The sequence below is a fragment of the Trachypithecus francoisi genome, unplaced genomic scaffold (genome assembly GCF_009764315.1).
Source record: "Trachypithecus francoisi isolate TF-2019V2 unplaced genomic scaffold, Tfra_2.0 Lachesis_group0, whole genome shotgun sequence".
Classification (NCBI taxonomy): domain Eukaryota; kingdom Metazoa; phylum Chordata; class Mammalia; order Primates; family Cercopithecidae; genus Trachypithecus; species Trachypithecus francoisi.
Genome location: NW_022681453.1, coordinates 31,637,529 through 31,650,461, shown reverse-complemented (window position 1 = coordinate 31,650,461; position 12,933 = coordinate 31,637,529). Strand labels below are relative to the sequence as shown.

At 40.6% G+C, this 12,933-nt stretch overlaps 1 protein-coding gene across 1 annotated transcript in view; it reads right to left on the bottom strand.

Annotated features, from left to right (window-relative positions):
* The window catches only part of SYNPR (synaptoporin), a 337,496-nt gene extending 325,082 nt beyond the window's left edge, over positions 1-12,414 (bottom strand). Inside the window, exons 1-2 of the mRNA XM_033210320.1 lie at positions 11,981-12,414; positions 11,783-11,848 (exon numbers count right to left, since the gene is read on the bottom strand). Coding sequence (XP_033066211.1) covers positions 11,783-11,848; positions 11,981-11,998 — 84 coding nt within the window. The 5' untranslated portion in view covers positions 11,999-12,414. The remainder of the gene's footprint in view (positions 1-11,782; positions 11,849-11,980) is intronic.
* Positions 12,415-12,933: the final 519 nt, after the last annotated feature.

Below are 12,933 nucleotides of genomic sequence, written 5' to 3'. Positions count from 1 at the left end.
TTGAATAATTTACCAGACATCCAAAAGGAATTTAAGTGTTCATAATCTTACTAAATATCCATATCCTTCCTGAATTCTACAGATACTTTTCTTTATATCTGCATGTTTCAACAACATATTTCTGAATTTGAGTTTTTCCTACAATGGATCAGTGAATAAAGACTGTTAAAAAAAAAAAAAAGAAAATACACAAGGTCAGTAAAATTTCCTCAAGGAGTGGGAATGTTTTTGAGAAATAAAAAGATCACTGAGAAGGTATGAATGTCCTTAGTCATGAGGGCATTTAAGCTTTGCTTTGTCTGTTGGTAGCATGAGATAGCATAAAGGGAACTGAGTTAAGAATCAGAAGACATGACTTTAAAAAGAAATTATGTATATCGTCCCTGCTGTTTTCAGTGGGAAATCATTTAGCTCCAAGACCTGGGAGTAATGAGTGATTACTATTAATGGAAGATAATGCAGAAAAATGGTTAAGAGCATGGAGTCTGGCATCCAATTGCCTGTGTTCAAATCCTGGCTCTCTTACATACTAGCTGTATGACTTTAGGCAAGTAGTGGGATCTCTCCAGGTCTTAATTTTCTCATATGCAAAAAAGAGTTTTTTATTAGTCTTTTGTAAAGTAACATGATATATGAAAAACATGTGCATAGCAGTTAATAAAACACTTGTCTCTACATATTATTTTAAACATTATTGTGTTTACTTTATGATCATCTTATGCTATAGTTTGGATATTTGTCTCCTCCAAATCTCAAGTTGAAATTTGTTCCCCAATTTTTGAGGTGGGGCCCAATAGGAGGTATTTGAGTCATGGGGGCAGAACCCTCCAGAATAGATTAATGCCCTCCCTAGGGGAAGGGTGTGTGAGTGAATTCTCTATTAGTTCCTGTGAGAGCTGGCTATTAAAAAGAAATGGGCACCTTCTCCCCACCTTTTGCTTCCTTTCTCACCATGTGATCTCTGCACACACCAGCTCCTTTCTACCTTCTGCCATGAGTGGAGGCAGCCTGAGGCCTTCACCAGAGGCCTTCACCAGAAGTGGATAGTGACACCAGCTTTCTTGTACAGTCTGCAGAGCCATGAACCAAATAAACCCAGTTTCTTTGTAAATTATTCAGCCTCATGTATTCCTCTATAGCAACAGAAAGCAGACTAAGACATCTCACAATCAACGTTCTTCCAATGGAGAAATAATGAGAACAAAAAACATTGTAACAATGATATAGTGAAACTCTTTATGTTTATTCCAGTGCTAGAAAGTTTAGGAATGCTTAATTGTGTTTGTAGATACATCATCAACTTCAACAACCTCTTCCTCAGTTACAGTTAAAGAATCTTGGTATAGACCAGATACTGCTGGAGGTTTTACTAATATTGTCTTACTTAACCATCATAACACCAAAAAGACATGACTGTTATGGTCCTCATTTGATAGTTGTGGACCCTGAGGGTGAGCATAATTATGCAATCTGCTCCGTGTTCCATGGCTGAAAAGAAGAGCAAAAATTTCGGCATCAAACTGACCCCAAAATTCATACTTCTTCAACCTCCACACTGCCTTCTACATTTTTCCAGTGGTATTTGCTCATCAACAAATTCCTCCTTCCCCCCACCTCAAAGAAACAGCACCTACCACACAAGGCAATCCAGTGACTCTTCCGGGAGTAGTTTTCTGCTACATTAGTAAACACATACACATAAGAAATGAATGTAATAATTAATGTAGTCTTCTAACATCAAGGGCCAGAGCTGAATTTACCAACAAATATGTGAATAAAAATGAAGTACATGTGGGTTTGAGGATTTACATTTTTATTCACAAATCGTCTTAGGCAAAACCTAATCATTTTTTTAAAAAGAGATTTTCAACAAATGAACAAGATCGCACAAGCTAGCGGAGGCCCATGTGCTGAAGAGCCAAAGGTATACCTCTTTGGATAATATTATCAGTGTGGATCCACTCAGCTATCCCCTAATCAGAGAGCATTCCAAGAATACTGATGCCAAAATCTCAAAGGTATAACATCTTGAGAAAATTACCAGTGCTACTTCAATAAAATAAGTACTGGTTTAAAAATCATTTACTTTTAAACCAGACATGTACACTTCTCACTGGATCTGTCCTGTTATGACTTAAAGGATCGTCATGATCACTGCTTCAGCTGAAAGAACAGGCAAAAGGGCAGTGTTTTGAATATCATGACCCTTTTAATTCAGGCCACAAGTGACAGGATAGCAGTGGGCATTTGACCTATGGCAGCCAATTTGTAGACTGGCTACTGACTTGTGATATTGCCTGGGATTGACAGTTGTGTACAACCTAAAACAATTTTTTTGTTAGTTGAACCAATCATATTCTTTCTGTTAGGACATTAGCTGAGAATAATGAAGAGAATAAATGAGAAATAGAAAGGGAACACAGAGAGAGGGCAGGCAGGACAGTGACAAAGACATAATAATAGTGGCACCTTTGCTAAGGCATTCTTGCTGCTCATTGACTTGAACCCAAAATATGAGACCTGAGCCTGTTTCAGTCCTTGAACTTTTATTTCTGTAACAGTTCTCTACCATTATTATGCAGTGGGTATCCCTATAATAGCCCTGTTTCCTTGACAGTGGTGCCTATGGGACTTACTCTCCTCCATAACCAAGCTAAACAATTGTTTCCAGGGAAAGCTTCACAATTCCACTTCATAATGAAGATGATTAAGGGGAATTTACATCTCATCCAATGTGTTACCAATAATTCATTTACTTATTCTTTGTTCCCTTCCTTCCCTCCTCCTTCTCTCATTTTCTTAACCAATACTTACTAAGCACCTGCTGCCTAGATGTTTTGGTGGAGTTTGCAAATGTCCCTGAAGTTGGTCTTACTGTGTGTTAAGCACTGTGTTAGAAACATAAAATGCGCTGATGAGCAGGACAAACAAGATCCCTGCTCTCACATTGCATTTACTCTGGTTGAGTAGCTAGAATGAGAAGTCATTAAAAAGTGTGGTCTGGGAGCCATCAGAAGGCTGACCTTAACTAGTAAGACCTCCCTAGACAGTGATATCTACACTGACACTGAAGGGAGAAGAGGAATTCATCAACTAAAAAGCATTGAGCAAAAAGGAGAATGAGCATTCTGGGCAGTGGAAGTGGCATGCACAAAAGTTCGTGAGAACAGCTAGAAACCATCATCAGGCCCCCAAAACATCAAGAAATGTGAAATGTGTACAGAGCAAGAAATTGTCTCTTGGTATGAGAGTTACAAGGGTGAGGATGGACCACATTCCCCTATCCTAAGGAACTTTCCCCAGTAAAGTTTGGATGATTCACTACATTCAACTGGCAGCATAATTCTTTTTTGTAGGCTTCAAAGAGACCAAAGAGACTGGCATGGAAGATAGAGGGTGGTAAGTGGTTGGAAGGACTTAGTACCTCAGGGAACAGAGATCATGTTCTTACACCTCACATCTCACCCTGTGCTCTATCCAGTAACTATATTGTGCTGCCCAGAGTCATTTAGGTTGGAACAAGGTATTTCTTTATCATCACCATCATCATGGTCACAATTATCATTTACTTTAGAAGGATACTTAATAGTTTGCTAAACACTTTTTCATGCTTGGTCTCACTTAAAATTTTCAACACTATAGGCAGGAGATATTGTCCCCAGTTTTCAGATTAGGAAACTGAGGTCTTTAAAGGAGCCTAAGCTAATACATTGAACAGGAATAATAACAAATACAACAAAAGTCAAATACATCCCCACAGAAGATGAAGACTCAAAGGAAGACCATGGTTCTATGCACATACTCCTTAGAGATTTTCTCCTTTTCTTCTACTAGCACATGACTGTTTTTCTTCTGTCCCCATACCTCAGTCAGTGAGAGATGTGGGTCCTCTGGGGAACAGAGAACTAAGGATCGTGTTTCTACTTCAGCATAACTCTAGGGTTTTCTCCATGTTTCTATGGGGGAACTCCCAAGGGCCTGGAGCACCTGGGCATTACAATGTGGTTAGTAAGTGCCTTTATCTGACCCTATAAGGACCCTTAGCCACATCCTGGAGAATTCAGTTGGGTCCACTGTGTCTCTTTCAAATGTAGGAAATTGTCTATGGATTGTTTTTTGAGAAAGACCAGGAAAAGTATCTCTCCACACCTCAAGGACAAACCCCTGAAGGCCAAGTGCTTGCAATTCTTCCATTAGACCTTCTCCTTTAGGTTCAACACTGGCCTCGCTGGAATTTTCTTTGAAATGTGAATATTCCAAGGAGCAAGTGCCTGAAGAGACATTCATGCTATGGTAAAAATAGTCTTGCCAGTATGAGGGCCCTCCACAGTGGAGGATAGAGATAGAGGGGCTAAAAAGAGATATGAGCAAGTTCGAATTCAAATTTCTACCTCAGAGTTTTGCCAAGACTTTGACTTGCAAAAGGTTATCTGTAATGTCCTAAATTATCTTTTGATGAATTTCTACTTTCTCCCTTTTCATCACCGTCATAACCGCTGGCATCGTTATCATCATCACCTTCATAATCATTTATTGAGCACTTATCACAGTGTAGGTACTATGCAAGGCACCTTACTTGGATAGATCATTTAATCATGATAGCAACACTTTGAAGTAGGAACTATTATTAGCCCTGTCTTATAGATGAGGAAAATGAAGCCTAGTATATTTAACTTGCCCAAGGTAACGAAGCTAGTAAAAAATAAAATCTGAATTCAAATCCACCAGAAGCATTCCTAACCCTTTTCTCTTTTTTTCTGTACTTGTGAGGCCAAATACCAATTGTCTTAATACACTCAGGAAAGCATTAAGAGATGAATCCATCAGCACACTGGGGAGCTGCTTGTTTGTTGTGCACTTATTGATTCGTACTCCAATTGCACATGATTTTTGTCACCTATTGAGAGGCTAGAAGGTTCTAATTAAGCCCACATTAATATAGCTTTAAATTACATCAAACCGTCAATGGTAGATTGCTGCTCACAATTTAAATAAATTTTATGTAAGAATTCCCTGTCTTGCTTATACATAAGAAGAAAGTGAGTTCTCTGACTTATGCACACATTTTTTTTTTAACAAAAGAGGAAAAGAAGATAAAAATGAGATTAAATTATTGGCTTTATAATCGAAGTCTTTTTCTACATATTTAAAATGAAAAGTACTGGTTTTTAATTGGAATCTACTCTACCTTGGTGATTAATAACTAACAGAAAATAAAGCCAAATATAAAAGACAATTGATGTCTGTTGAATTCATCTCTAAATACAAATGTTCCTTGGCATTTTCAGAAAAGACGTCAAATATATAAGTTGATGACTGAGATAAACACTGTAAAATAGGATAACATCTGTTTTTTAAAGCTTCTTTGAGGATCGGGGTAAGATATGGCAAGTGCTTGCCACAATGGAAGAAGCAGAAGAATGTAGCATTTAAGAGAATGAAGTTGGGAGTGAGGATGCTCAAATCTTGGCTTTGCCATTTCCTACAATTTTTGTCCCTGATGAGTTGGTTAACATCTTTGAGCCTCCTGGTGAAACGGGAATGTTAAAGTTACACAGCTTCAACACAATGATGTAAGAAAAACACAGTAATATAGTCCCCCATATGATGCCTGCATGACAAAGGTAGCTATTATTACTTCTCTCATTCGGAGTTTAAAATGGTGGCTATTATAAAATTGTATTTATTATATGTTATGATGACACATTTCACTTTGTTGTTATCAACAGCATAAATTATAAATGTTATTAATATTAAGAAAGCAGTATGATACTTACTTGAAAAACATGGTTTAGAATTAAATTCAGGAATGATGACTATATAAAAGCTAGTGTCTCCATTTAAATCAAGTAGACCTGTACTTCACACATACCAGACATGCTGCACCCTTGGATTCACTGGCCTCCTTGGTTAGGCAGGGTGGTAGACTGGAAAGGGCGAATGGTGATGTGAAATCCAGGGTTACAACAGAAATGGTATTGCAAAATTAGGGATAAATGTCAAAAATAACGATTAGAAGAATTAGGCAAATTGAGTCAGCAGTTTATTCCATAGGCACAGAATCTAGGGCTGCAGCATTGTGTTGGAGAACTATGCAAGCCACACAAATATTGTTTTGAGGAGTTTCAGTCCTTTTGATGACCTTAAGTCTGCATCAATGTGGTCCTAAACAATATGGATGTGTGGATTCCTCCACTTTTCATTTTACATAAATCCACAGGTACAAATTCAGTGCACTGTATATAGTAAAGAAAGAATGTACTAACATAATTTTTTAAAAGGAAAGGGAAAAAGGAGACCAAAGGTCAACTGGCAAAATACTAAAGTAGCAAAATAAGAATTACCTGTGGGCCCGGCGCGGTGGCTCACGCCTGTAATCCCAGCACTTTGGGAGGCCAAGGTGGGCGGATCACGAGGTCAGGAGATCGAGACCATCCTGGCTAACACTGTGAAACCCTGTCTCTACTAAAAATACAGGAAATTAGCCAGACGTGGTGGCGGGCGCCTGTAGTCCCAGCTACTTGGGAGGCTGAGGCAGGAGAATGGCGTGAACCTGGGAGGCAGAGCTTGCAGTGAGCCGAGATCACACCACTGCACTCCAGCCGGGGCGACAGAGCGAGACTCCATCTCAAAAAAAAAAAAAAAGAATTATCTGTGGAAAGACTATACCAGCTTAGTTTTTTAGAGTAGTCTGAAAATGGGGTAAGTTTAATATATATATTTTGCCATTTCCAAATGATAGTTTAAGAAGTTTGTTGGACCTGTTTTATCACTGCACACTTGCCTGGGTGACAGAGTGAGGCTCCATCTCAAAAAAAAAAAAAAAAAAGAATTATCTGTGGAAGACAGGACTATACCAACTTAGTTTTTCAGAGTGGTCTGAAAATGGGTAAGTTTAGTGCATATTTTGCCATTTCCAAATGATGGCTTAAGAGATTTTCTGGAGCTATTTTATCATCAGGGAATAAATGAAAAAGACCACCAGAGTCAGGGCTATGTCCCAACTTTTCCGTTTTGACCTAAAAGATAGTGAAAAGTACCCTGACCTCATTTAAGTAGAGATTAAGGATATGGGAGTTTTGCCTGCAAGTCTTTGAAAGTGGCTAAAGCTTTCCCCTCAAGGTTTGACTTTTATATGTTATTAAGAGTTTAAATCTACTGTATCCGTGAACCCTTCCTAAGGAAAGAACACGTACACAAAGTGGATTTTTTCCCCAGGCTATAAAATCCAAAAGTAGAAGATGACTTCAAAGGTAATACCCGTTCATGTACATAATCCATAGAAAATAATGTAAAATATGAGCAATTTTAAAGAATTTCTTGTGTGTGTGCACAACTGTAGACAGGTGATATGCCCACAATTCTTCCTGCATACCACAGTTTACCATCAGCCTCTCCCATTCTCTACCTACTGTATCTCAAATTACACCCCTCTGAAAAAATCAGTTTTAACAGTTCAGTGCTTTATATCTACACTTTCCTCTGTGTTCATACAAATTACAAAAATGCACACTCACATACAAAACTGTATTTTTTATTTGTGCAAATATGGGACTCTATATATTATTTGAAATATGATTGAATAAATTATCTACATGTTTATTAAAAGGATAGATACTGGTTTTTCCATTTAGCAATTTTATCAAATACAAATAATAAAACTTATATTTTCTCACTTAAGAATTTTATCAAATGCAGTGATATATTTACCTGCAGGTCAATGCATATTAATTAAATTCTTTTTTTTTTTTTTGAGACAATGTCTCACTTTGTCGTCCAAGATGAAGTGCAGTGAAGGGACCACAGTTCACTGTAGCCTTGACCTCATGGGCTCAAGGGATCCTCCCACCTCAGTTTCAAAAGTAGCTGGGACTATAGGCATGCACCACAGTGCCTAATGTTTTAAATTTCTTTTCCTTTTTTACAATCTCACATTATATTTATTTGATCATAATGTGGACAAGAAAAATGTATTCCTATTCTTTTTGATACTAACAGTTTTACAGAATTTGTTTTCAGTTTCCGTCAAATAACACATAGCATATCTTTTTGATATGGAATCTCATACCCATTTAGATCCAGTACGTTCATTAGAATAATATAGTCTTCTGATTTTAAAAGCAATGATCACTTATAGAAAAAAGATATGCATCAGACATTTAGTCAGAAAAAGAAACATGAGAACATGTCTTTTATGTTTGATATCACTTAACTTACAGGATGATGTGAAAATAGTTTGGTTATAATTTTAACAAAACTAAAAGTCACTTCAACTAATAAAAAAAATTAAACACTGAAGAATCAAATATCTGCTAACTAAGCTGATATTCCTGTCAAAAGAAATGTCTTCTGTTGCACTAAATAGTAGAATTAGAAATGCAATATATGTTAAGGCATATTTTAATTAATATGTTCCAGAATTGCACAGTTTCCCTATGTTGACTAAGCTGGTCTTGAACTCCTGGGCTCAAGCAATCCTCCCATCTCAGCCTCCCAAAGAGTTGAGATTATAGGCATGAGCCACCACGCCTGGCTAATTCATTCTTTTTAATGGCAATATAATATTTCATAACATGATGAATTGTACTTTAATTATTTTCTTATAATGGACTTACTAGTTATTTCCAGTTCTTTTCACTACAGATGATGTAGTGTATTTATGTTATATTATGTTATGTTATGTTACAATAAATATTCTTGAGAATATTGCTATTATCTGAATGTTTACGCCTTCCCCCAAGTTCACATGTTGAAATATAGTTCCCAAAGTGATGGTCTTAGGAGGTGGGGCCTTTGGGAGATGATTAGCTCATAAATGTGGAGCCCTTGTGAATGAGATTAGTGTTCTTATAAGGGACGGATGAGATCAGAGTTCTTCCCTTCTGCTATGAGAAGATATAGCAAGAAGGCTCCATCTGTGAACCATAAAGTAGGCCCTCACTAAACAATGAATCTGATGGCACCTTGATCTTAAGACTTTCCAGTTTTCAGAACTACAAGAAATAAATTTCTGCTGTGTATAAGCTATCCAGTTTATGGTGTTTTGTTACAGCAACCCCCAAAACTAAGACACATATATCTTTACATGCATGTTAATTTCTACAGCATGTATAAGCTATCCAGTTTATGGTGTTTTGTTATAGCAACCCCCAAAACTAAGACACATATATCTTTACATGCATGTTTATTTCTACAGCATGGGGAAATTGCAGCTTAAATACACTGTCAAGTTTAAAGCTGCTCTCTATTGCTTTGTACAACTTTCACAGAAACAGGATAAACTGGGATATTTTAAGTGCTCCATCATTACCGGTTTACAATTTTTGCTGATTACTTGCTGTTTAACCAAGCACTATGAAAGGAACCAGTGAGGGAAACAGAGACAAACAGAAGAAATGTTCTGCCATCTATAAGAAATCACATTTCCTCTCATTGTCAATATCTCCCACAGAAAAAGATACCTCAGAGTGACTCCTCAAGCCATTATGTGCACACAGAATGTATGTTCTTTCCCTCTGTTCACTACTAGCTTTTTCAGCAACTAGTACTCTCTCTCCTCATGTCTCTGGCTCAGCTCTTTTAAAACGTAGATCAACCAACTAACTTATCTGACTTTTAAAATTTGCTTTGTCCATTATTCATGTTCTCTTCCACAAATGAGAGTCTAATTATTGAGGTACAAGCAAAAAGCCCTTCCTCTTTGGAGCCTTAGAATCCTAGAAGATAGAGGGGAAGGACTGCAAATAATTTAAATGTAGTAACTTAGTAACCTTTATTCTACTTCACTCTTTCTCTCTCATACACATCTCCTGCACACACACACCTCCCCCAAAGAGGGGGGAACTATAAAACAGTATTTTGCAGTGTGATAAATTCTTATGAATGAATAAAAATCTAGTGGAAGTTCAAAGAATGAGGTGAATCATTCAGTTTGGGATAGAGGAAAGAAGGAATAAATACGAGAAAAGGCTTCATTGAGGAGGTAACATTTAGTTGAGGTAAAAGACAAACTTTTTTTTAGGCTTGAAAGGTGAGGACATTCCATACAGTGTGACTAGAAATAGCCAGGGCACTGAGGTAAAAGGGGCTTTTGAGTTTTGGAGGGATCTGGTATAGCTTAGAGTGGTGGTTCGCCAATTATAATGTGGATAAGAGTTATACAGGGAGCTTATTTAAAATGCAGATTCATGGGCACCCATCTTCCCAATATTTTGATTTGGTGTCCAGAAATGTGTAATTTGAACAAGTTCATCCAGGTAACAGACACCTTTTTATATACCAGTAGAGACTGTGTGAGGAGCAATGGCACAAAATCATGTTGCCACAGTATTGGAGTGAACACGAACTAGTATGAGAGTGTGAGACAATAAAAGATTGTGTCAGAAAATGATGTCAGGTCTTTGAACTGGGTTTTGAGAGATAATAACTTGACAATGAAGCTATTATTTTCTTCCCTAAAAGCCACTACTTCACAGGAAATATTTATTGAATGGCTGAATGAATGAATGTGGGCAGAATTCTGAGAAAGCAAACTGAAAGTTTCCAGAACTATGATGATTGCTTGCTTATCTAACTTGACTGTAAGGAAAACAGTTTGAGAATAGCCAGCTCTGAACCACTAATTCAAGCCTTCCAAAAGCTGTCTTGGTGTATGTAAAATTGATATACGCATGCATTTTCATTCAAGTTTACCAACAAGGTAAATGTAATTATCTTGTAGATCATCCGTGTAAACAATCATCACAGTTATGTAGTCACTGCCAGATACAAGCCCTTAGAGCTAAGATCTGGGAACAGAGAACAGGCTCTTACATAATTTCCCAGCTAGTCAGTGTTAGGGCCTGTGATTAATGCTACATGACAGGCTTTGAACTTTCTATTCAGATAGGTTTGCTTGCCTTTTGGAGCTCCTAGCAAGACGAAACGTGTGACCTGCAGATTTCACTCTGAATAACCATCATCCAGCCAACAACACTGACATGGCTCTGTGGCCCTGTGGGTAACCGTTGCTGTGCCTCACTCCTCTGCCCATACACAAATTGCAGTAGGAGCGTCAGAGTGGTTTTACAGAAGTGGAATACAACTTCCTGAAGCCCAGTCGCTGAAGAAAGCCATGGCAAACAGGCTGGTGGGCTCTTCTGGGTGTAATCAGAAAAGCCCTAGAGGAGTGGCCAGAGAAAAGAAACTATAGTAGGGAAGAAAGGAGTTCTGCTCTCTACCCGCCGCCGTCTATAACAGTCTGTAATAGCTTCGCAGCATCTTTCCCTCCCTGGAGCTCCCACGGAGCAGTTGAACACGCGCTTCCAGCATCCCAGTCCCGCCTAGGAGCTGTCCCAGTTCTGAGCAACTTTCTGAGCTTGGCCAAGTCTTCCCGGTTCCTCCGCTCAGCTATGGGTCCTCCACCCATCCCCTCATCCCCGCGAAGGTCCAGGTGAGGGGCCAGAGCCCAGCGGCAGCTCCTCCAAGCGTCCCCCTCCCCCATCTCCCAAGGGGGAGGTTTCTTTCCACAGTCCCTGCTCGTCTGCAAGCGGTGAGGTGAGACGACACTTGTCTAAGCGCCTGCAAAAATGCGTCCACACACCCGCCTCCAAGCAGAGCGCCTCAATCTTGTCCCTACCACCTTGGAACGGCACCTTAGGAGGGGGCAGGATAGAAATCTCCGGCTTGAGGGTTGAATCTCCGGCTTGGAGCAGAACCGAGCAGGGAGCACCCCATTCGACCTCTCCTCACCCGATGGCTCGCTGCCTGGCGCCCCTCCCTGTACACACACACTGCTACTCACCAATTCCAGGGCTCGCAGGAAGGCAAGGGGCTCCTTCAGCACCCGGAAGGTGCCCGCAGAGGCCAGCTTTGGGGGAACGAGGCGAGAGAGAGAAAGCAAAGCGTGAGGAAGGGGCTGGGGGTGCCTCTCCCAAGCCGCGGCACCCCCCTCCCCCCTCGCCCCGCTCCCAGCCAGCCGCCCTGCCCAGTTCTGTCTCACCTGACTCACAGGGTCCATAGCTCGCCCTCGCTCGCTCTTCTCACCCACCAGTTCTTTTTAAAAAGGAAGTTCGCTTGGCACCACCGTCCTCAGGGCCAGAAGCCCCTTCGGGAGCAGCCAGAGGAGCGACACCTTGGAGCAGCCCGGCGAGGGCAGGGGGCCTCGGGGAGCCCACTCGCTAACGCTGGGCTCTGCGCTCCGGGAACCCAGAGCGTCGGGGAGGCGAGGCGAGGCGAGTCAGCGAGGGGTGGGCAGGGAAGAGCTGGGGCAGGGTAGAGACAACAGGGGAGGGGGAAACCCATGCAGCCAGGAGAAGGCTGTCATTGGCCAGCCGCGCTCCAGAGGGGAGGGCGAGGAGGTGGGCGAGGCAGGGCCCACAGGCATTGGTGCAGGCTTAGCCGTGCCCCCGGTGACCTCTGGCTCTGGGGAAACTTTAAGCCTGTTGGTTTGGGAAAGCGGGCTTGGAACGGTCAGCAAGACGGCTGTCCACCTGAAGAAGGGGTTTCCAGGTAGGAGGAAGACACCCACACTTTACATGGGACATCTGTGTGAGTTCTGATGACTTCCGAACAGCAAAATAATAATAATAATGATAAATACCTAAAAATAAAAAAACAACTATTTGTTGACTCTTTCATTCCTTCCAGCCTTTATAGAGCATCCTTCCTGTGGGCAGGCAGTGCTTAGGTGCTGGAGTACACAAGAGAAACAGGATAAGCATTGCCACTTCCCCCAGGGGAAGCAGAAGGGGAAGCAAAACTTGCAATGTGGTCTGGACAGTGATGCAGAGCAGAGCACAGGGGCCATGGGCACAGGGCCAAGGGCAGGGGATCCATCTTGGCCTGTGGATGCCAGGGCAGAGGACCAGGATGGAGGAAACTGCCTAGAGAGAAGAGATGGAAACAAATTAATCTTGAATGTGGGACCATGTGCCAGTGGAAAACAGATTTAGC